Genomic DNA, 24,966 nt, shown 5'->3' on the forward strand with positions numbered 1-24,966 from the left:
TTGTGTAGTATCCTATATTTCTGATTTGCCTGACTTTACAAAAAGTTTTATATGAGATATACAAAACAAAGCAACAATTTTCATCACATTATCTGTCAATAATAACCAATTACTATGGATAAAATAACAACATACCGTCATACTTTACTGTTTTAGTTTCAAGAATTTAGATGTTTTAAGCAACAATTTATCTCACCTTTTTCCTATGGAAGCTATTAACAAAAATATTTTCCAATTATTAATATTCTTTCTTTTTCAATGACTATAATTCAGTTCATTGTTATGTCAATAAAAATGGATTCCAGCTGTTCACCTTAGTTTTGAGAATGCAAATCAAGGATGAACCATCAGTGCATTTTCAAAACACTTTGTGCAATAACAGTGACATGTTAGCTCTCATTTTCCCAAGGTGGAAGCAATATTGTTGAATAAATGACAAAAATTATTGTGAAATTCTGAAATATGTTCCATACTATATGCTTAGCAGTAGGATTGATACAATGGATAAATCAGGAACAAGAAAGGTATAGAGCAGTGATGGCAAATCTTTTTTTCCTCAGGTGCCGAAAGAGTGTGTAGGCGCGCTATCACGTATGCACTAATGCCCATATCTATAATTCAATGCTTGGGGAGAGCGAAAACAGCTTCCCCTGCTCCCTGGAGGCCCTCTGTAGGCTGGAAACAGCCTGTTTCCCCAATCTCTGGTGGGCCCAGTAGTCTCGTTTTTTGCCATCCCCAAGCTCCAAAGGCTTCCCTGGAGCTGGGGGAGGGTAAAAATTATTATTATTATTATTTATTAGATTTGTATGCTGCCCCTCTCCGCAGACTCAGGGCGGCATACAAATCTAATAAATGCCCCCCCATCCTTCTGGAGGCTCTCTGGAAGCAAAAAAATGCCCTCCCAGAGCCTCTGTGCAAGCCAAAAATCAGCTGGCTGGCACACACATGCACGTTAGAGCTGAGCTAGTATAGAGTAACTACAGTATATGCACATCCTCTCAGGAATTATCCTCATGTACCAGCAGATATAGCTCTGCGTGCCACCCGTGCCATAGGTTTGCCATCGCTGGTATAGAGTAACTACAGTATATGCACATTCTCTTAGGAATTATGTATAACTTCATTCAACAGGTCATACTGATACATAGGGTGCCTAGCACTGCAGTCTTTAAGTGGCCAAATATGCAAGAAGAAAAAAAGAAATTTACCTGTAAATGTTCCAAATGCCTCAGCAATTCCAGGGAACAGAAAGTTTCAGGAGCTTTAAAATAAAAAAAATCTATCCAAAGCAACAAATTTTACAAGACCCAGGCAGGGGGGAAAAAAGTTTGCTGCAGACGAAGTGTTACCTCTGTTAGAACCCAGGCTGACAATTTGTAGGCGCTCTGAAAATCAGATTTGGTGCTTAGGTGGAACCAAATTTCCATCATTGAGCCCAAGGCCAGAATATTTTATGTGGATTATCAGCTTGTGTTAAGTATTATCTATGGATCCTAAATTCCTCAGTGTCAACATTTCTAATTTCATAAAGCACAAAGACGACACCAGAAGATTTAATGAGGTTATTTAAAGCAGCTTTATTTTAAATCTCTTCCTCATGTTCTTATTAGGGCTGAGATTAATCATAGTAAAGCATTGTTTATTATGCTTGTACAATACAATATATATTTTTGTGCACATTCTTCATACTTCTGTATGTATCATCGATAGGAACCACTTCTCTCGTTGAAAAATTCCATTTTTCTAAGAATTGGGATTTTAAACATCCAGTTACTAAACATCCACACTTACACCATCATCTGTCACAATAGGTAGGTACAGTGGTACTTCTACCTAAGAACGCCTCTACTTAAGAACTTTTCTAGATAAGAACTGGGTTTCAAGATTTTTTTGGCTCTTCTTAAGAACCATTTTCTATTTAAGTATCCAAGCCCGGAAAAATTTCCCAGGAAATTTGAGAGCGGAACGAAGGCCCGACTAGTTTCCTGCCATTCCCACTTTAATCCCAGCCATCTCGGGCTTTTCTGGACTGCCTTTTGATAGCGCTTAAGGAGGCTTTGGGAGTCCAGAGCAAATGAAGCATTTTCCTTTCTTTGGGCGCTTGGAGAGGGAATAAACCTCTTCCAGTGCCCAGAGAAAAGAAATGCTTCCTTCGCTCTGGGCAGCCCAGAGTGAACGGAGTATTTTCCTTTCTCTGGGTGTTTGGAGAGGGAATAAACCACTTCACTCATGCTGCCTCCCATACACCCGGTGCGTCTGGGCGTGGAAAGGCAAAAGGGGGCACTTCACCCTGGCCAGATCAACTTGGCTTCAGCCAAACTGAGGAGTCACCACAGCAAAGGAAAGGCGCTGGCTACAAAGCGAGCAAGAGGAGAGGGGAGCCCTTCAGCATGGGAAGGAAGAGGAAGCAGATAGCAGCAGCAGCCGCCTTTCAATCAAAGGAGCAGGAGGTTCCCCCCTCGCCCGCCTGAGTTTCTCTCTCTGGCGCAGTGTATGGGAGGCAGCCTCGTGCCGGGTGTATGGGAGGCACATGCTCCTCCTCGCCACCTCCAAGTTTTTATTTCTTTCCTAATGGATTTGCATGCATTATTTGCTTTTTCATTGATTCCTATGGGAAAAATTGCTTCTACTTACAAACCTTTCTACTTAAGAACCTGGTCATGTAATGAATTAAGTTCTTAAGTAGAGGTACCACTTATATCTTTTCCTCTGTAGAAACTAAGCATAATCTTGGATAAGCCTTCCTCCCACTGATTCAGCATTAGAATCGGTCATGAGCATATGTCCTTGAAGTGTCAGAAGATACCTTTGCCAGGACATGTGAAAACATTTTTGTATACGGGGCATTAAGCTATTTCAAACACATGCAAATGTTGATTAGTACTAAAATCGTATCAGTTACCTTGTATAGGAAGAGATTCGACATAATTTCTTTTTGTAGAGAATTGAAAATGCTGCAGTTCTTATGACTAAACTATGGTTCAGAGCAGTGATGGTGAATTTGATGCAGATTTTATTTTATTTAGTTTGTCGATCATGTATTAGGTAACAGGTATAAGTATAAACATGGACATGAACAAGGAATGAGTACAAATAAATGAGGACATTAGGACAGGGACGGTAGGCACGCTGGTGCGCTTATGTACACCCCCTTTATGGATCTCTTATTAATGGGGTGAGGTCCACAGTAGACAGTTTAAAGTTGAAGCTGGGAATGGGGGTTAGAGAATGTAACAACGGAGTTGGGCACAGCATTCAAGGCGATGACCACTGTTGCTGAAGTTGTATTTTCTGCAATCAAATTTGGAACGGTTTACTTTGAGTTTACATCTATTGTTTGCCCATTCATTCATTCATTCATTCATTCATTCATTCATTCATTCATTCATTCATTCATTCATTGGATTTGTATGCCACCCCTCTCCGAGGACTCGGGAAGGCTCACAACATATTGAAACAATAAACAATATACATATCTAAAAAATCCAATTAATATAGCTAAAAAACTTTAAAAACTCTAATAATATTTTAAATCATTCATTCCCATTCACCCAGCAAGACATACTACACTCGTTGGCCAGAGGCCTAGCGTCTAATGGCCCCGGCACAGATAGATCTTTAAACTTTTACGGAAGGCGAGGAGGTTGGGAGCAGTGCAAATTTCTAGGGGGAGCTGATTCCAGAGGGCGGGGAAAATAGTAATTGATAGGTAGGCCGTTGCAGAAGACAATTTGGGTACTAGCTTAGCTCAGACCGTAATGTGGTGCAGTTCCACATTGTCCAAGTCCAAAATTTCAAGCCTGGTGGCGTAAGGTATTCTATTGTGAGCAGAGGAGTGCTGTTCTCATGAAATACCTCTGAATCCACTCAATTGTATTAATGTACAATACAAAATGCAGATTCCAGGCAGATGAGTTGTAATCAAGAATTGGTCTGGCAAAAGTTTTGTATGCCCTAGTTTACAAGGTTACCAGAGAAGACATTAAAGGTATTAAAGATTTTAAAGGTGATATACCACGATGTTTTAGATGACACACCAACATTCATCAACTATTTTAGAAACCCAGCAACTATTTTAGAAAGCATGTTCTTTTCTTGAGTGATTTTTGAGGCTGCAGAAACTGTGAGAATGGGTGGGGGTGTGCTCTTGCACAGCCTCTGGATCTTCTGAAAATGTCATGAGAAAGTGTGTTGGTCTTACCTGATATGCTTCTTCTCAATGTACTGCCGGAGAATCCAAAGTGTGGGTATTTCTCCGCCTTCTTCCTTTGTAGACTGAAACAGTTGAGCTTTCTGCCACGCCTCTACTGGTTACTTCCCAGTTTGATTGAAGATGTAGCAGATGATTTCACCTTTATCTGACTTAGCTGTCCACACTTGAATTCTGGACTAGGTGGTCATCAGGGTGGGATTGTATTCTCCAGCAGTACATTGAGAAGTATATCAGGTAAGACAACGCTCTTTCTCTTTCTTGAGAATCCAAAGTGTGGGACATACCAAAGCCAGCATGTCCTAAGAGTGGGCCATGGTCTGGTCCCAAGTCCTCCTGTCTATGTGTACTTTCTGCAGAAACATAGAAGTCTGACGGCAGAAAAAGACCTCATGGTCCATCTAGTCTGCCCTTATACTATTTTCTGTATTTTATCTTAGGATGGATATATGTTTATCCCAGGAATGTTTAAATTCAGTTACTGTGGATTTATCTACCACGTCTGCTGGAAGCTTGTTCCAAGGATCTACTACTCTTCCAGTAAAATAATATTTTCTCATGTTGCTTTTGATCTTTCCCCCAACTAACTTCAGATTGTGTCCCCTTGTTCTTGTGTTCACTTTCCTATTAAAAACACTTCCCTCCTGGACCTTATTTAACCCTTTAACATATTTAAATGTTTCAATCATGTCCCCCCTTTTCCTTCTGTCCTCCAGACTATAAAGATTGAGTTCATTAAGTCTTTCCTGATACGTTTTATGCTTAAGACCTTCCACCATTCTTGTAGCCCGTCTTTGGACCCATTCAAATTTGTCAATATCAGAGAACCCTTCTGCCGAATGCCACCACAGCCAAGGCGAATGCGTCCAGCTTATAATGTGTGATGAATGGGGATGGTGAAGACCAAGTTGCTTCCCTGCATTCTTCCTCTATAGAGACCTGTGTCACCCAGGCAGCTGTTGTGACCGCACTTCTAGTAGTGTGTGCAGTCACTTGTCTGGGCGCTGGCAGAGCCTGTATTTTGTATGCCTTGGCAATGCATGTTCGATTCCACTGTCCCACTGTTGTTACAGTAACCTTTCTACCTAGCTAAGACGGTTAGAATGATGCAAACAATGACTCCGTTTTTCTTAGAGGAGCTGTTCTTTTTATGTAAATACGAAATGCCCCTGACATCCAAGGTGTGCCTCTTCCTTTGTAGATCATGTCTGGGTTTCTGATAGAAGTCCGGCAATATGATTTCCTGTGGCCTGGGGAAATGGGAATTAACCTTGGGCAAACACGTAGGGTCAAGTTGCAGTACTACCCTGTCTGCATGGAATATAGAGTTTTGTATACCTCAATCATATCCCCTCTCCTTTGTCTATTTTCTAGACTAAAACACCCCCAAACTTTATAGGGAAGCAGTTTGAATTTTGTGATCATCTTGGCTATCCTACTCTGAACAACTTCTAACTCCATTAGGTCCTTTTTGAAGTTGTGGCAACCAGAACTGCATATATTCCTGATCAGGGAATCATACCACTGATTTATATTACAATGTTGGCAGTCCATTTGCACAACTGTTTCTGATTCTCTCTACTGTGCTTTTTTTGTGTGTGAAACAGTAGGTGCATTATTCCTTCTGCCCCAGCATCTCATTGTAGGTTTTGCAAATATACTGCTCAAAAAAATAAAGGAACACTCAAATAACACATCCTAGATCTGAATAAATGAAAAATTCTCATTGAATACTTTGTTCTGTACAAAGTTGAATGTGCACAACAGCATGTAAAATTGATTGCCTATCAGTGTTGCTTCATAAGTGGACAATTTGATTGTCACAGACGTTTGATTTATTTGGAGTTATATTGTGTTGTTTAAGTGTTCCTTTTATTTTTTTGAGCAGTGTATATTTACAGATGAAACTTTATATAGAGCCTTCAGTATTCTTTTCAAACTGCTTTCCATTCCTATGACTGTATCCAAAGCAGATTAAAAAACAGAGAAAAGGCAATACAGATTTAGAAGCAGGATATTGGTTTATTTATAATCAGTCAAGTACTAGTGGACAGATTAATACAATAAATAAAGTTTGTCCCAGGTACTTTCCATTTTCCTCTGTATAAGTTGTCAAAGGGAAGGGATCTAATGAGAACCCCAGACCCAAAAGAATCCTGCTCACTTGCCCTCCAATACAAGCAATACAAAATAAGTTGTGGAAGGAAGAAAAATTAAAGTGCAAATTAAAAGGCAATTTAATGCTGGTGGCTTGTATCACAGCCCACTGAATGTGGAAAAGTGTTTGGCTGATGAATCTTCAATGCCACAAATTCTCCTCAAACCATATTGTGCATTTAACCACCGAAGGATACAGACCCCCCCACTCTCCAAGCCTCCTCCATGGCAGGGAGAAAGAGAGAGAGAGAGAGAGCGCTCCAACACAGAAAGAATATTGCACATTTAAGTCAGAGGCAAATGATACAGATTTGCCAGCAACCCCAGGACATTCAGTTTCAGATCTTTATTTCCTTTCATGTCCTTTGCCCTCGATATAAAACTGCAAGATAGCAGAAGTTGCTCTGGATTTGGTTTTTTGTGCTCAGGTCGTGCTATCATACATTCCTCAATACAGCAGAACCTCTTGTTGTATCCCCACAATTAAAAGCCAAAACGCACAAATTAAAATGCTTCTGTATCACTGCTGCCTGGATAAACTTTGGAGGATACAACTTCAGACAACTCTGCCTGCCACAAATCAAGCTGGTACAAGAAGCTGTGATTTGCTAAGTACTAGAAGTCCCACAGATGCAACTGCCAAATTCATGGCTTGCTCAAATGAGATTACACTTTGGATCCCACCGTTCTGTGTCTTAGGATCCTTCACCTCCTCTCTTAGCTAGCTCAGAGAAGATACGACACATGTAGGAATACATGCATAAAGTCAGGACATACAGGAAGTTTTGCTACAGCACCCAACGGTGAAATGCCATAGAATATTTTTTTCCCAGGAGTGCTGCTATCTGGTATAATAAACTTTTCAGCGTGCAGATGGTGCATTTTAAAAATGACCGCTTCCACACCCAAACCTTTATGAAAGTTAGATAGCAGCAACATACTGTAATCAGGATCCACTTCCTGATGGGATGCATCAATAATTCTTTGCTAAAGGCAAGCTTATGCACTCGGCAAATAAACTTGGGTGAGAGCCAGATATGGGACTTCTCTCCTCTCTAGACAGACAGACACTTTGCCTTCCCATGCATTTTTTTTTTTTTTTGGCAAGCTAGTGTTTTGCACTTTTAGGTCAAAATTCAGACCACAGCACCGCCTTGTTTCCTTTGTCCACAGTGACCACATGGGCTCCAGATGGTGACCATGCCACAGCATTGATGGGATTGCTGAAACCAAAAAGATGACATCAATGTTATCAGATCTCCAAAAGGCAAAAAATTGAATTGAGCAGGAAATGTTACTCAGTCTCTACAGTTATTTTTGAAGATTTATTGCCATTCACTAACTAGAATGAGAAACATTTGGCTCAAAGAGGTTTTGCAAACATACTGCTCAAAAAAATAAAGGAACACTCAAATAACACATCCTAGATCTGAATAAGTGAAATATTCTCATTGAATACTTTGTTCTGTACAAAGTTGAATGTGCACAACAGCATATGAAATTGATTGTTTTATGTTTTCCAGTAATGTTCTGAGCACTTCACATTAGCCTTGCAGTGTAGGAGTAATAAATAACAACAACAACAACAACAACAATAATAATAATAATAATAATATATTAGATTTGTATGCCGCCCCTCTCTGAAGACTCCAGTACATGTAGGGAGCAACAGCTTCAGGAAGGCTGCCTTGTAGACTAGTTTCCCCTCCAAAATGTAGAAGGTTTAGATTTTAACAGCATTATCTTGACTCACCTGTGATGCTTGGAAAGTGTTCTTTCCACTTTTCCAGTGAGCACACTCCATATATAAAGTGACCCATCTGCTGAGCCAGCTGCAACATAATTTCCATCAGGGCTGAAAAATCACATATTTGGAAAAGAGAAAAAACGTGTCATTGTCTTTGCAGTACAATGTGTCATTAGTTGATGGACATCTCCCAAAAGTCTAGAACAGACTTTTAACCAAATGGAATGAATATATTTAACTGCAAAGGTGACACTAAATGAGTTTCCCTCCTACCTAAAACATTAAAAATAAGTGTGAAATGAGCACCTACAATCACTACAACTAATTAGATGTTCTGAATTTTCTTTTTTTCTAATCAGTGGGAACAGAATGTAGTTCTGTTCTTGAAGTTTTGTACCAATACAGAATAACTTCATCTAATTATCTAATCTAATGTGCTAAGCAAGTACCTCTATATACTATTTACAAATAATAAAAAGCCAGAAGAAATATCACACCCAACCCAAGTTTTGGTAGTTCAGCTTCTTACCTGAATACAACTCTAGTCCAATCAGACCCACATTTAAATCCTGGAGCACTGGAAGAAAAAACCCACCACAAAATGTTAAATTTTATAAGCAACTACAAATAGACAGCTTAGCCACACAAACCTAAAAAGTAAATAATCAAACCAATCAGGTCTTTTTCTTTCTTTTATTAAGCACAAACATCTACATTAGAATATCATAGACTGTCAACAAAGATACTTTTCAAGAGCAGGCTGCTTATTACCATTAAATGTCAAAAGCTCTGAATTCCTGGCTTTTGACAAAGATAAGAAATATACAACTCACTTGCAGAACCATACTCACCTAAATGTATGTTTGACAGTATTATTTCTGAGGTCAATAATTTTCAACAGATCATCACGAGAACATGTAAGCAGCTCTGTTCTCTCAGGGTTGAGATCTAGAGCTGTAATCCTTCCCAGCAATTCCACTTCCCGTACTACACTTTCACTTCTAAAAACAAAATGTAGCACAAGTTAACATTTCCTTAATGGTACTTAGCTTGGTGGTGTACAAGAAGCTTCATTAAAAATGTTGCAGTGGATAAAAGATGTAATCAATAACATAATTTATGTGCTTATGTGATGTACTGCTTTGCAGCTTAGAATAAAAAGTGTTTAAATCTAGCCTATTTAAACAGCAATAGGTAAATTTAAACTCTAGAACCAGAGGCGGCTGCTAAGGTGGACTGGTGATGTGTGCTCATCCCCGTAGCTCTGAGTTCTAGTGGAATCCAACGCATGCGCAGAAGCAAAAAATCATACAGAAACATGGGCGCACCTGGGTCTCTGCATGCGATTTTGCAACCTGCACAGGTGCAGTAGCATAATTGCGCTGGTCTCCGCTAGCACTCAGAGCTACAGGGGCAAGCACACGTCACCGTTCTACCTTAGCAGTCCACCTCTGTCTAGAACACTAGCATTATTGTGACAGTCACTGAAATAAAGTATTTTCCCCCACTGGCCCAAATTGCATTACATTCTTCACCAGAGTACTTAGCTTCCTAAAAGATGAATGTGAAGGTGTTAAGTCATTAAATCTGCTGCACTATTGGGATTTCCTAGGTTTGGAAGCAGGGCCATTTTTCTGACTAATTCTCTGATCTGGGTAAATCAGAAGTCTAATAGTGTGGCTTTAAGTCTCCTTTATGTATCTCTCCTTATGTCTGATTAATACATGCTTTTCAAAGTGTATGAGTTCACATTACAAGACAATCACATTCATTCATTCATTCATTCATTCATTCATTCATTCATTCATTCATTCGATTTTTATGCCGCCCTTCTCCTTAGACTCAGGGCACCTTACATGTTAGCAATAGCACTTCTTAACAGAGCTAGGCTATTGCCCCCACAATTTGGGTCCTCATTTTACCCACCTCGGAAGGATGGAAAGCTGAGTCAACCTTGAGCCGGTGTTGAGATTTGAACTGCTGACCTACAAATCTAGTCAGCTTCAGTGGCCAGCAGTACAGCACTCTACCTGCTGCGCCACCCCAGCTCTTCATTTGAAACATGTAAAATCTGTTGCAGTCAAAAGGTTCTGAATCTAAACCTGTTTCTGATCTTACTGGAATCATTGTGACATCAAAATGGTCTTTCCCTATTTCAAAAGGAAGTTTCACTCACCTAATATCCCAAAAACGGATTTTCTTATCAAAGTGTCCACTCATTACACATTGTTCTGTACAGACCAGATCATTGCAGCTGGATCCAGCAAAAACCGTTTTTATACCTTTAAAAAGATGAAGTTATTAATCATGTAATTGAATCCACAATCTTTCTTCTACAAAAGCCTCCTAAAAATATTAAACTAGCATTAGCGCATGAGATATTACTGTATATCCCCCCCTTACTATATGTCATTGAATTTTATGGCAGAGAACTTGTTTTGAACATATTGCAATCCGAACAAAATTCTTGAGAAATTCTCATGGGGGAGTACACTTCTGTAGTTTTGAGTTAGACAAGGGATGGAGAAGATGCTTTCACTGTATTATCATACTTCCAGGGATACAAGATTCCTTGGCTTTCTATGTTTATAGTCAATTTCAAATCCTTAGAAAAACAAATTATATTAAGATATTAGTGCAGAATTGCTTCTTTGATTACAGAAATTCAGAGAAACCATCCATAAAATTCCTCTGTCTATATTTAGAAGGGAATTTTGAAAGGTATTTCTCAAATTTATAGATCAAAAACTACCCTATTAGATTTTTATCTTTCAAGATTATTACCTTGAAAGAGCTCAAAAATCTAGGAATATGAACTTACTTTAGCTAGCTAAGTACAATATTCATCCCCATCAATTTGCTGAAATACAAGGGGGGGGGGGGGGAAAAGAGAGGATAGACATAGAGCAATTTCCTCCTTTTATAAGAATGAATGGCAACATATTAGATTGGTCTATCCCTTCTGATATTCTGAAAGACCTTTAAGATCATTTGACCAGGCCTGAGGCTGCCATGGAACTGAAGACTTGTTTAGATAGCTCCACTGTTCAGGGGGTCATTTTGTATGCTTCCTTCACTTATGCTTCTATTTACTAATTAACTATGATTTTCATATTTGTATTTGCTATTCTTCTATCTTTTGTTTTATCTGTTGTGCCCAGAATCACTTCTGATAAGACGAGCAGCTATATAAATTAGATTAATAAATAAGAACATATTTTTTCTTTTATACCTGATGGCAGTGACTAGCTGGTAGCTAACAGATTCTCTGTGTTTAGAAAAAATGGCTGCAATTCAGAGCAACACTTTAAAAGATTTCCTCCACCACCCCACTTTTATTATTTTTAAAGTAGCTTCCGGCAACTAACATATCTAATACCCTTTTCTTCTCCTATTTCCCCCCAAAAACCAACCTGTGAAGTATATTGAGCTGAAAGAGAATGACTATTTTATTAAATAAATGTTTACAATTTCAATTTTATATAAGGTTTAAAAGTTAAAAAGTCCTTCATCTATGTCCTTCCAGATTGTCAAGAAATAGTAGTAGATGGACCTCTTAAACTACATGGAAGCTGCATCTGTTTGCTTTTTTATCAAACTTAAATGCCACCCATCAAAGGCAACTTTGGGCAGCTTACAGACATTGACTAAAATACACAATAAATTAAAATAATATTTTCAATTTAAAAATTTAATTAAAACAAAACTAAGCAGGATGGAGAGGGAGAAGGACGAGGTGGGCTGTTCTCTATTCCAGTGTTTTTCTTCAACCTGGACCATTTTAAGATGGGTGGGCTTCAACTCCCAAAATTCCCCTGCTCTACTCCATCAGCCACCTCCCTGGATCTTTTGGTCTAGGCTAAGATTTAAAACCCCTGGAGGGGGTTTACCATACATTTATATTTTTCTTATGGAAGTATACAATCACATCTAGAGATAGCTTGGTAACACAACTTCAGACAATTGGTCCACTGCTAGGGATACTTTTAAGTAACACGCATCCCTAGCCCATAATATCTGGGATGGTCTGATGATTTACTTTATAAATAACCCAGATAAATGTCCCTTTGCTAAAAATATCTCTACCTGTTGTACTCTTTATTTTAATTATTATAATTATACATGTGGATAAAAGCTCAGAATGATTTATAATGAAGCAATCCACAAAGTTTGCTAAGCTGTTTCTTCCATGAACTTGGAAGAATTTGCAATACAAATCTTGCAAGGTATACACAATTTGCAACAGCTAGCTAGAATATCTTATATGTGCAAAAGGAAAAAAGGGCTCAACACCACTAACTCTTACCAATCTTTTGCGGTGCCACTATATCAAATCATTAAATGTATGAACACTATTATAAATACAATTTAGAAACTTCTACAAAACTTGAAGTCACAAAATCTTTTTTTTTAAAGCATCAATGAATGAGCCACTTCAACTGCTTAAAGGTTTAGCAGCTCTTGCAGTATGTTATATAAGATTAATCTTTGCTGACAGCAGTATTGTTTATTATAAATCTTTGGTAGGAACACCTATTTCAAAAGTCAGAAGTCAATCTCAGCCCAATAGCAGGTATATTTTTCTTAAACCAGCATACTTTTTTGGTGGTGAAAACACTGAATATTGAACTGTGGATCACAGTAAAATTTGTGCACATACACAAACAAACACACCTGCACACTTTATGCTTCTATAGCATTTGGATCAATGTTATATTACTAGAATGAAAAAATAGAAATAAGCTGAGCTAGATGGCAGCTACCAATTCTATCTATCTGCATTATCAGGAGGAAAACCTCTAGCCAAATGGGAGAATGCCAATTTCTGTAACAGCAAAGTTAGCCAAGATCTATAATGGCATAGAGAATCTATGCTATGTGCAAGAAGATGAAATTATCACCTGATCTATTTTAATAGCATCATATAAATACTAAAAAAAGAAACTTATTACCAATTACTCTGGGTAAGAGGAATATTGGTAATCAAACAATAAAAGATTTTTTAAATGCTGGTATCTGGTTGTGTCTTTTTATAGTAGCAGATTAGCCATTTTTCTCCAATGACTGATATGGCTTCAAAGTCAAGAAAATTTAGAAATCAAAACCTATTAGAAAATCAATTTTTTTTTTAAAAAAAACATCAGTCAGTGGTGACTACCAAGATGACACTTGGGGCAACAGTAAAATGTTTAGTTCCACTGATTAATGGAATGAGTCTTTAGTAACATTCCTCATTTTCAGTGTCCTACCCCAAGGGAAGAAGCCAGCTTTGAATCCATATACATATCAGAAGATTAATAGAACAGCAATTTTGAATGCTTTGAGAGGTAATCAGTCAATGAGTGTTCTTCTTGTCCCTTTGATGCATGTGGGAAACTGTGAAACGGCTTCCTTACAGACTTTGCTGCGCAGGTCCCATAGCTTGAGTGTTCTGTCATGACTCCCAGATACAATGCGAGCTTTGTCCAGAAGGAATTTGGCTGATAAAACCTTTCCACTATGCCCCGTGAGCGTGTGCTAGAGAAATTGACATTATGTAAGAAAACACATTTTTATAACACTTGGTCTCACCATTCAATAGTTTAACAGAAATAGAATTTCAAAGAATTACCCAGCCTTCATTCTACACTGAGAATTAAGAAACAGCCTTTATATACAAGTGTGATTCTGGTATATTAAATAGATCTCCAAATGGTTGTATACACCACAGGTAGTCCTTGACTTAATAACAGTTTGTTTAGTGATCGCTGAAAGGCACAACAGCACTGAAAAAAGTGACTGTTTTTCACACTTATGACCGTTGCAGCATCTCCATGGTTACATGAAGCATAAAATTCAGATGCTTGGCAACCAATTCCTATTTATGAAGGTGACTTGGGTCATGTGATCACCTTTTGTGGACTGACAAGCTAAATCAGAGGGGGAAGCTGGATTCAGGGATAACTATATCACTAATTTAACAACTGCAGTGATTCACTTAACAACTGTGGCAAGAAAGGTAATAAAATGGGGCAAAACTCACTTAAGAAATTTCTCACTTAGCAATATAAATTTTGAACTCAAATAAGTCGAAATTGCCTGTATTTTTTGTTTCATTAGTGTTATATTTAACAATGGAGCACACGTATGGTTGGTTAAATAAAACCTACAGTTGTCTATGCTGGCATTTTGCAACAAGATATGGCTCACTGTTATATCCCGTTTCCATTTGTTTTCCTAGGAATATTTGGTTGACCATCTTCAGAAAACCATTATTTGGCCTCAGTGAAATGCTACAATTTTAAAAGTACCTTCCAAGTTCCTATAATTTAATACAGGTAGTACCTTGACTTACAAGTGTTTATTTAGTGCCCGTTCAAAATTAAAATGAACAAAGGAATGTATAATCTCTGCCTAAAGTTACAACCCATACACCCCCCCTCCCATCACATGAACAAAATTTTGGGTATTTTGACAATCCAACTGTCTTTAGATCAATCACAGAGATGTTGCAGCAGTCTCCCAACACCCCACTGAGTCCCTGCAATCTCAGGATGCCATTTTTGGAGTTCTTCCCACCCCCAACATGGCATCCGCTTCTAGGATGACTCCACGTGGTCTCCACTGTATAGGAAGGCTGTATGGTGGAGAGGCTGCTTGCTCAAGGAGATCTTTCAAAAAAGTGAAGGGCATGGGAAAAATGGGGTGGGAAAACTGGCCCAAGGCCAGTGCGGACCCAGTGAGGCAGGAAAGAAGGTCCAAGGCCTGCAGGAATCAAGGGGTAGGAAGTGGAGCATGGGATATGGGAGTCCCTGGGAGTCTTGGGGAGCTGGGGGTGTTGCTGCAGTGTAGGCCTGGGCCTGCACTAGATCAGAGGCAGAGCAAAGATTGGAGTCATTAAGTGAGGTGATCATATCCATGTTTTTCTTCATTACTATCATGGCTCGTGACTGAAAGGGGCAGGTTCTATTACGGTTGTAAGTCGAAGACTACCTGTATTATTATTTTTAAAAGTGCAATATACAGAAGATCATTAGCAAATCTAGTAACAGTTCATAATCTATGGCAGAGCAGTTCTAGCAGCTTGCTAATTTTTAAATGCAGGATTCTCAGGGACTGAAGCTAAAGCTGTCTGCATATAAAACATGCTCCTACCTTCTGAGCTATGGTTTTAAAAAAAGGAATGGGTTAGAAAAAGAAAATAATGAATACGGAATATACTTTTGTTTACCAAACCAGTTTCAAAAGTTTGGCAACCTAGTGGTGGTACTATCCATTTTTGTAGGGTTTAGTTACTATTGAAATATATGCAGATTTGTCAAACGATATAATTCTTTAAGAACTGTATTTTTTGTAAAAAAAAATACAATATCTGTTTCCAAATACAGTAGTATGTTCAAATCACTTTGTGTTGGAAATATCAAACAAGCCATATACAGGACTTTTTGGAGTATAAGACGCAACTAGATTTTAGAGGAGGAAAATAAAGAAAAAAGTATTCTGAACCAAATGTTGTAATATATTATTTATTAAAATACCAGGTTAGAAGAATATTTTTTACAACCAGGTACACTTTTTACAAACTTCAAATTTGACAGCTTTGTGGACTTCAACACCTAGAATTTCTCTTGCACTCAGGCTAACTCAGGAATGTGAGTTGAAGTCCATAAGTCTTAACTTGCCAAGTTTGAAGACCCTTGCACCCCTAACTCAGAGGTCTTCATATTTGACAGCTTTAAGACTAATGGATTTCAACTCCCAGAATTCCTCCTCCAGTCATCCTAGATGGGGTAATTATAAGACAAAACCACCTTGGTTTTTGCAAAAAAATGAGCCGTCTTTCACCCATTTTTTTTTGTTGCAAAAATGGGGTTGGTAAAGGGTCTGGGAAACTGCAGAGGGCTCCTGGGTGCTGGCAAAAATGCCCAATTTTTGCAAAAAATGGGCTGGTTTTTGCCATTTTTTTTCACAAAAATGGGGGCATTTTTACCTTTCCCTGGTCCCCAGGAGCTTTCTGCAGGCTTCCCAGACCCTCTATTCACCCCATTTTATTTTTGCAAAAATGGGATGTAGGGTAGGGCTTTGGGAGCCCCAAAAATGGTTGTATTCTGTGTCTAAAATGCACCAACATTTACACCCCCCTTTTAAGGGGGTAAAGAGTGCGTCTTATACTCCAAAAATACAATAAATAAAAATAAGTACAAGGTGATTAAAGGATTACTCAAATTATAGTATATTGAGTGTTAAAATTCACTATCATACCCAATTTCTAACATCTTTTTATAAATATAAACCTTGTCAGAATTAGGCACATGTGTCATGTCTTCGAAGAAATACTCACCCGTAACCGATGATCATCCATTGTCCAGATCCTACTGGCATAGTCATTTGAAGACGCTAATAAGTAGGAACCCTATGGAAATGATTTTTAAAATATTTTCTATGATAACCATTTTTACAATCTGCAATTTTAAACAATTTTGTTTCACATTATTGTATGATCTATCTCATCTCAATGTAGGCCACTGCCTAATCTTATCACTTTTATTTGGTGTTTATTTACAAGTTTTTAAAGCTTCATTACCATTACATATTCTTCTCCTGTTGGCCATCCTGATTCAATTTCCCCCCTCCATTATCTTCCCATTTTTTTTGCCTCATCCTCCATTCTTTCTCCCATTCCTAATTCTTCTTTCTGTTGCTAGAGATGTTTTGCTTCATTAAGTGGTCTCAGTTTAAAAAGCTGATATCATATACCCAACTAATTGCCTCCAATACTTAAAACTCCTTTATTGTTTTATGTTGGATAACAATTTCAGCGGTGTTTCCTCAATACTCTACAAGGACACAAGCTGAATATATCACAATGTATCAGCAAATATTCTTCCACACATAGCATTTCTTTAGCTTGATGGAAGAGTAACTGCTGGAAGTTAGATAGTATGGGAAGCAATAATCTGGGCAAATCAGACCTTTTACTATTCATCACTGACCTCAGCAAAACAGTCTCTCTTGTAGAAGTAGTACAGACTTCAGTTATATGCAAATACCACTTATTTTTACAGGCAACAGGCCTAACTTTTGCAAGTACTTGCAAAAAAGGGGAAACAGAATAAAATAGTGTTACTAAAAAGATAATACAGTAATACCTCATGATACGAACTTAATTGGTGCAAGAAGGAGGTTCGTAAGACGAAAGGTTCGTAAGACGAAACATTGTTTCCCATAGGAAACAATGTAAAGTCAATTAATCCGTGCAACCAAAAAAACCCCCCGCAAAAAAGGGGCTTTCGGTGACTGCTGGGAAGCCGCACGGCTGTTTTAAAAGGTGACAGCCGGCCTGGGGGGCTTCCCAGCACCCCCCCGAACCCGGGTTCGGAGTTCGGGGGGGTGCTGGGAAGCCCCCCAGGCCGGCTGCGACCTTTTAAAAGAGCTGCGCCGCTTCCCATCTGTCTCCTGAAGCCGAACGGCAAAGCCGAACTTCCGCGTTCGGCTTCAGGAGACAGCTGGGAAGCGGCGCGGCTCTTTTAAAAGGTCGCAGCCGGCCTGGGGGGCTTCCCAGCACCCCCCCGAACCCCAAACCCAGGTTAGGGGGGGTGCTGGCAAGCCCCCCAGGCCGGCTGCGACCTTTTAAAACACCCGCGCCGCTTCGCAGCTGCCTCCCGAAGCCGAACGCGGAGGTTCGGCTTTAGCGTTCGGCTTCAGGAGACAGCTGCGAAGCGGCGCGGGTGTTTTAAAAGGTCGCAGCCGGCCTGGGGGGCTTCCCAGCAACCTCCCGAACCGAACCCAGGGTTCAGCAAAATTTTGCCTCTTCTTACGAACTTTGTTCGAGTTATGAACCGGCGTTCGGGAGGCTTCTGGGAAGCCCCGCCGCCCGGCTGTTACCTTTTAAAACAGCCGCGCGGCTTCCCAGCAGTCTCCGAACGCCGGTTCGTAACTCGAAAAAAGTTCGTAAGAAGAGGCAAAATTTTTCTGAACCCTGGGTTCGTATCATGAGTTGTTCGTAAGACAAGGGGTTCGTATCTTGAGGTACCACTGTAATTTTATATCACTTCTGAGTAATTGTTTAATTTTCCAGATGATCACACTTTTAATGTACATTGATATTATTCAAGAAAGAGGATGGACATATTTTCTGAACTATAGGTTTGTAAAATTTTGAAATCAGACATAAAATTAAAACCCTTTTCTTTTAGGGAGGGCAGATAATCAGGTGCATGGGGGGAGGACATGGGATTTATTTTTATATATGACATCAATAGCAAGGTTGCTCTCTGTCCAAAATGGAAAGAAGAAAATATGCCCACAATGGAAGAATTTTATTTATTTATTTGTATCTCATTTTATTATTTTTTACAAATAACTCAAGGTGACAAATGTATCAACAACATTCCTCTTCCTATTTTCCCTATAATAACCACCCTGTGAGGTTAAGTTGGATTGACAAGGTGTGACTGGTCCAGGCAGCTGACTTTCATGGCTAAGGAGGGATTGGAATTCATGCTCTCTGCTTTCTAGTCTGGTGCCTTAACCACTAATCTAAACTGTGAAAGGGATGGAGCCAGTTGAAGATAGTGAAATTAACTGCTTGGCTTAGAGACAATAATCTGATGAAATTTCTTTTGACTTGGACACTATAAGATTTCCTATAAGACAAGGGGGGGGGGGTCAACTTGACTTTGGAATTTGAGGATTGGATAGAATTAGAGAAATATTATACCGTGTTTCCCCGATAGTAAGACCCCCCGATTGTAAGACATATGGGGGGTTTCAGGGGGGTCGGCTAATATAAGCCATACCCCGACGGCGCTGGTCCGCTCGCTCGTCCCCGCAACTGACCCGTTTCCCCGACACGCGTCTGGAGGGGAGGAGCCGCTCTGCGCAGTTGGGCAGCCCTGCCTGCCGGAAAGGAGGCGGGCGAAGGAGGGCGCAGCTCCGCCCGCCCGCTCGGCTTGCTTCTACAACTTCGGACCAGTGCCGTCCTTCGCCTCCCAGGCGCTCCGCATCCACTTGCGCTTCTCCTTCTTCCCTCTCGCCTCGCCGAGTCAGGCGCAGAAGGCTTAGCGGGGACCAGCGCTCGCAGGAAAAACAATCCAGGCTCGCCAACCCGGAAATGCGAGGCGAAGGACGGCGCTGGTCCGAAGTTGTAGAAGCGAGCCGAGCGGGCGGGCGGAGCTGCGCCCTCCTTCGCCCGCCTCCTTTCCGGCAGGCAGGGCTGCCCAACTGCGCAGAGCGGCTCCTCCCCTCCAGACGCGTGTCGGGGAAGCGGGTCGGTTGCGGGGACGAGCGAGCGGACCAGCGCCGTCAAAGCGGAGGGAACCGCCGCCAGGGCTGCTGCTGCGCTGCCGAGCAGATCAGCTGCTGGCCGGCCGAAGAAACCTTCCCTGGGTCTTCCCGACTTCACCCTGTCAATTTGGTGAGTGGAGGCAGGAAACGGCGGGGGGGGGGGGGGGATGTAAGACATACCCCGAAAGTAAGACCTAGTGGGGCTTTTGGGGGTAAAAAGAAAGTAAGACACTGTCTTACTATCGGGGAAACACGGTAGCTTTTTAAATATAAATTATTCATATTTTGCAATTCATTGCTTTGGATTAAAATCAAGAGAATATTTTATGACTGTGGGTATTTTAGAAAGTTGATTGTTAGTGTTTTAAGGTATCAATGTCTAGCGCATCACTTACAGTATTTCCAGAAAAGACAATATATACTGATACCAAACAAACTGCATTGTGCAGCAATTCCATCCTATTCCATTATTTATTTTTATATTTACTGTTTCTCTGAAAATGCCATAAGTGATCGGCTAGTGAAGTAGGGCAGAACATATTTGCAAAAAAGAAATATATCCATACTTACAGCATTATCAAACTCTACACTAGTAATCCCTGCATTACTGCCAGATAGGGAGGCTTTAAATTCACACTTATCTGTAACACAAAAGAAAAGAATTTAGGAGGCAAGAAAAAGTACCAATGCCATCAGTTTCATTCAATCTAGCTAAGAAACGTGTCTCAAAAGTATAACTCACATAGCTAATCATTTAGAATTAGTGATATGTCATTTATATTTCTAGATTCATAAAGCTGATTTATATCTAAGGTGAGCCATAATACTCAGTTTTGACTACTCCATCTTATAATTATACTCTTCAGAATTTGGGCACAGAAAATTCCCTTTCCCAAAGCTAAGTATTTTGCTATATTATTCTAATGAAAATGGTAGGGATTATCAAATCAAGATTGTGTTGCATCACTAGACCTATATATCCTCTCCTATTGTCTGGAAAAACATTAAGAAATTTATTTCGTGATGCCTATATTAATTTTTTAGTTAAGAATTGTAGCTACCTTTTAAAGATAGCAACTATGGAATCAACCTCTAAAGCAAAAAAAGCATGTCTCCACAAATTAAAATATTTTGTCTCTTTTATCTATATTTTTTGAACTTACCACCAAAAACTTCCCAAATTTTGACCCTTCGGTCCAAGCCTCCTGTTGCTAATAAATGAGAACCAGGGCTGAATTGGACGGCGTTAACCTCCCCATCATGTGCATCCTAAGAAGAAGAAAAACAATAGACAACAATTACTGATGATTTCAGGACCCAGATTTGTCAGCCTCTACAGGATACATAAAAGAACTGAACAAGGTTCTAAGAAAGTAACAACAAAAAAGTCTATCAACTCTTGGGTTCTTCAGTATGCATCTCCTGTTCAAAGCTATCTATAAGAAACTTTATGAGACTCAGTTTGGTTAAGACATCAGATTAGAAACCAGGACACTGCTTTGGGTATGAAACCAGGATCCTGCTTTGGGTATGAAACCAGCTGGGTGACTTGGGGCCAGTCACTTTCTCTTAGCTGCAGGCAGGAAGCAATGGCTAACTACTTCAAAAAAGGTTATCAAGAAGACTTCAAGGTTCTGTCCATGGAGATTGGACATGATTGAATGAAAGAAAGAAAAAAACCCTAAATACATGTAAAAAAAAAACCAGAATAAAGGTCTAGGGCAGTGATGGTGAACCTTTTTCCCCTTGGGTGCCGAAAGTGCATGCACACACACTATCACACCCGTGCAAGTGCCCACACCCATAATTCAATGCCTGGTTAGAGTGAAAATTGCCTCCCCTGCCCCCCCCCCCCACCGAGACCGTCTGGAGGCCAGAAACAATTCATTTCCCAACTTCTGGTGGGTCCATTAGGCCCGTTTTTCACTCTCCCCAGGCTCCAGAGGCTTACCTGGAGCCTGAAGAGGGCAAAAACACCCTTCCCAATCCCCCTAGAGGCCCTCCGGAAGCAAAAAATGGCCTCTCAGAGCCTCTGTACGAGCCGAAAACCAGCTGTTCTGTGTGCATATGTGAGCTGGAGTTGAGCTCACGTGCCAGCAGATATGGCTCCGCATGCCACCTGTGGTACCCATGCCATAGATTCGCCATCACTGGTTTAGGGACTGATTTTTGGCATTTACCTCCTAAAATGCTGCATTCAGTAAAATACTGATGAAATGATAAAAACTACATGTTGAAAACTACAGTCAAGAAAAGAATGGGATATTATATAAGATAGTCAGGTTTACTGTTTTACTATCAGAATGAAAAAGAAAAACTGAGCTAATTTTGCATTTATAAGATTAAAAGGTAAAGTTTCCCCCTGTCCAGGCAAGTCTGGCTCTCTGGGACAATGTTCATCTCAGTTTCTTAGCCAAGGGAACCAGCATTGTTCAAAGACTTTTCCATGGTCATCATGATTATCCACAGAGGTGCACGTAACGCTGTTACTTCCCAACAAAGTGATACCTATTTACCTACTTATATTTGAATGCATTCAAACTGCTAGGTGGGTCAGAGCTGGAGAACTAACGGGAGCTCACCCCGTCGTACAGCGCTCGGGTCTTGAACCCAGGCTGTCAGCTTTCCAGCTGACAAGCTCAACCTCTTTAGGGGCTGAGCCACGGCAATCCCTTTATAAAGTAAAGCAACTGCTAAATTTGTATTGTGTCTGCATGTCTGTATGTATTTTTCCTAGATTATGTTTAGTACAGTGGTACCTCTACTTATGAATTTAATTCGTTTCGTGACCAGGTTCCTAAGTAGAAAAGTTTGTAAGAAGAAGTGATTTTTCCCATAGGAATCAATGTAAAAACAAATAATGCGTGTGATTGGGGAAGCCACAGGGAGGCTGAAGGCCCTGTTTCCTCCCAGGGGATTCCTAGGGAGGCCCCACAGAGGCTTCTCTCCGCCTTTTCCAGCCCTGTTTCCTCCCAGGAGATTCCTAGAGAGGCCCCACAGAGGCTTCTCCCCGCCTTTTCCAGCCCTGTTTCCTCCCAGGAGATTCCTAGAGAGGCCCCAAGGAGGCGACTCCCTGCTTTTTCCAGTTACAGTTTTAGAGGCTCAGGTTTGTAAGTGGAAAATGGTTCTTGAGAAGAGGCAAAAAAATCTTGGACACTCAGTTCTTATCTAGAAAAGTTCGTAAGTAGAGGCGTTCTTAAGTATATATCATATATGTGATGCATTTAATTTTAAAAAAATTACTACTACAGAAGTTAAAAGTAGAAAAGTGATGCTGAGTCAGGAAAAAATATTTTCAGGAAATAAAGAGGTCTCAGCTTGAAAACTAAAGATCATGCACGTTAGAACACATTCCAGAACTGTCAGCTCCTTGACTGGTTTTGTTGGGAGAGAGTCAACTCTAAGTGCTTTCGACTGCAAGCAACGTGAACTGACGATACCCACATAATGTCAGCAGCTTTGTAACATCTGCCAGCATTTCTGGAGCATGGATGGGAGAAAAGAAAACTGCTGGGAGCTCTGGAAGTTATGGATGTGCAATTTCAATAGTGCATTCAGATCATACTCTCATCATCATTGACCTCGGTACTTATTAGCATTTCTCAAGTTTTGGCTGGTTTAAAAGACCCCATTTCTTGTTGCAAAAGCCACACTACAATTCTTTCCGAAGTCACAAAAGCCCCTTTGGCTAGCCATGTAAGGAACATACAGCATCTCATCAGGAAAACAAAGAAACAATTGACTGAACATGAAATAAAACCTGAAGCACTTTACACGTTTACACTGCAAAGTATCACCCAAAGGCAAAAGGCAAAAGTACTCAGGCAAAATGTATTAATTTTTTAAGATAGTGAATCCAACACATACTTACAAAGACACACACTGCTGTGTTGGGCAGTCTGACCTCTCTACTTGCAGTAGGATGCACATCAGTATTATCTTGAGGGAGAGGACATGAGGATAAAGAACGCCTCCTGCGAAAGTTACATTGATATGCAAATAAGTATATAAGGAAAATTAGCTATGTCTCCAGACTATAGGCAGGGGGATGACCTCAACTACACAAGGGGTAAAAATGGAAGGAAAGGCAAGGAGTCTTAAAACAAATTCAAGTATTCAACAAAAGCAGGGAATCAATACCCAAAGATGGTTGTGCATATTAGGGAGACTCCTCTATAGCCTTTGCATCTAGTTTCTCACATGAACCCAAAACAATTGTATAAAAACTCCTTATGACAGAGTGGGGGGAAAGTTATCACCATTACAACTGTTGCACTGAATCCCAATTTAAAATTGTTTTGAGTTGAAGTACACCAATACTTATTTATTTGTTGAATAACTATTGTTAAGTCCTTTTTCCTAAACTAGTTATTTAGTTGCTAAGGTACATAATCTATTATTAATGTTTAATTTAAAACTCATATTTTATTATCAACAGAGAGCTTCCACTTAACATACATACAAAAAATAATTAAAATGACTGGACACAGCACTCATGTAGATTATGTCCAGCATTTCTTTCCTAAGTAGTTACCCCTCATGCATCCATGATATATCTATGTATTATTTAACTGGAATGTCTTTTTAAAGAAACAAAAACAACACGAGACAATTATTCAGCAACCCTCATCACATGCTAAATTAAGCGTGAATAATTTCAAGCAAATTTTCACCTGGCAGTATCAGAAGAGTGATGTCCCAAAAGGGGAGACTCAGACAGACTGGAGGGAAAGATCAGAGGTCAGCACACAGCAGAAGTAAGGAGTTGAACACAAAAGAAAAGGAGAGATAGGAGCTAGAAGAAGGCTTGACATAAGAAAAATTGTTTGAATACCTAGTATCACTGAAGTGCTGCTGTATATTGAACTAATACGTAATGAAAACATAAATGCATACCAACCTACCCAAAGATATTAGTGATAGAATCCAGAAGGCCTCCAGTGGGCTGGGAGAGTCGCTTACTAAAGAGAAGGGGAGGACAGTTTTCAAGGAAATCAGAACAGACAAGCCCATAACTCTCAATCTTGAAGCCCCACATTCAGCAAGGAAAGCAAATGGTCACAGGACAGCACAACACTTGGTTCTAAGTCAAAAGCTTGCATAAACAGTTTATGAACTGAACACTGCTGTTATGTGAGCAGGAAGAAAAAGACTCCCCAAAAGATATAATCCACTGGGATTTTGAGAATAAAGTTAAAGGCATACTTATATGAAAGCAGAACATGTTCCAAAGCACTCTCATGACTAATGTGATGGTTGGCCTATAATAGCCTTTAACAGGAAGTGTAAATGTTTTTGCTTTTAAGCCAGTTTAATGGAAAGATTTTAAATTCTGCATGTTTTATTTGCAGACTCAATTATAATGTAGTTGAAAAGAAATTTGTGAAAAAACATATTATTGGCAGCTGTCACCAACATATGGGCAATGTTTTATAAAGTCTGCAGCATTAACTAGCATTTGCAAACTTTATAATTTTGATCTTGTTAATATTTACAAAGAGAGGATTTGAGTCTCTCTTTACTATTACCATCACATGGGTCTGCCATAAAGAAACTGAGAACATTGTTACAAACACAACTCTCGAAA

The 24,966-nt window shown here is 39.8% G+C and overlaps 1 protein-coding gene and 1 non-coding gene across 5 annotated transcripts in view; both read right to left on the minus strand.

Moving 5' to 3' along the window:
* Nucleotides 1–6,212: 6,212 nt before the first annotated feature.
* The window catches only part of ATG16L1 (autophagy related 16 like 1), a 29,551-nt gene continuing 10,797 nt past the window's right edge, over nt 6,213–24,966 (minus strand). For 2 of the 4 annotated variants that reach the window (XM_070753033.1, XM_070753032.1), the window contains exons 9-19: nt 24,284–24,340; nt 23,251–23,353; nt 20,543–20,648; nt 19,950–20,020; nt 16,435–16,506; nt 13,511–13,631; nt 10,291–10,396; nt 8,966–9,115; nt 8,644–8,691; nt 8,121–8,222; nt 6,213–7,590 (exon numbers count right to left, since the gene is read on the minus strand). In XM_070753033.1, the coding sequence (XP_070609134.1) occupies nt 7,497–7,590; nt 8,121–8,222; nt 8,644–8,691; nt 8,966–9,115; nt 10,291–10,396; nt 13,511–13,631; nt 16,435–16,506; nt 19,950–20,020; nt 20,543–20,648; nt 23,251–23,353; nt 24,284–24,340 (1,030 nt within the window). In that variant the 3' untranslated portion in view covers nt 6,213–7,496. The remainder of the gene's footprint in view (nt 7,591–8,120; nt 8,223–8,643; nt 8,692–8,965; nt 9,116–10,290; nt 10,397–13,510; nt 13,632–16,434; nt 16,507–19,949; nt 20,021–20,542; nt 20,649–23,250; nt 23,354–24,283; nt 24,341–24,966) is intronic. The other 2 variants (XM_070753035.1, XM_070753034.1) reach the window with 1 other exon arrangement.
* Nucleotides 16,820–17,087, minus strand: LOC139168656 (small Cajal body-specific RNA 6). Its single transcript, XR_011559327.1, has one exon. It is a non-coding gene; the product is annotated as a small Cajal body-specific RNA 6 (non-coding RNA).

Source organism: Erythrolamprus reginae, chromosome 5 (genome assembly GCF_031021105.1).
Source record: "Erythrolamprus reginae isolate rEryReg1 chromosome 5, rEryReg1.hap1, whole genome shotgun sequence".
NCBI classification, from domain to species: Eukaryota; Metazoa; Chordata; class Lepidosauria; order Squamata; family Dipsadidae; genus Erythrolamprus; species Erythrolamprus reginae.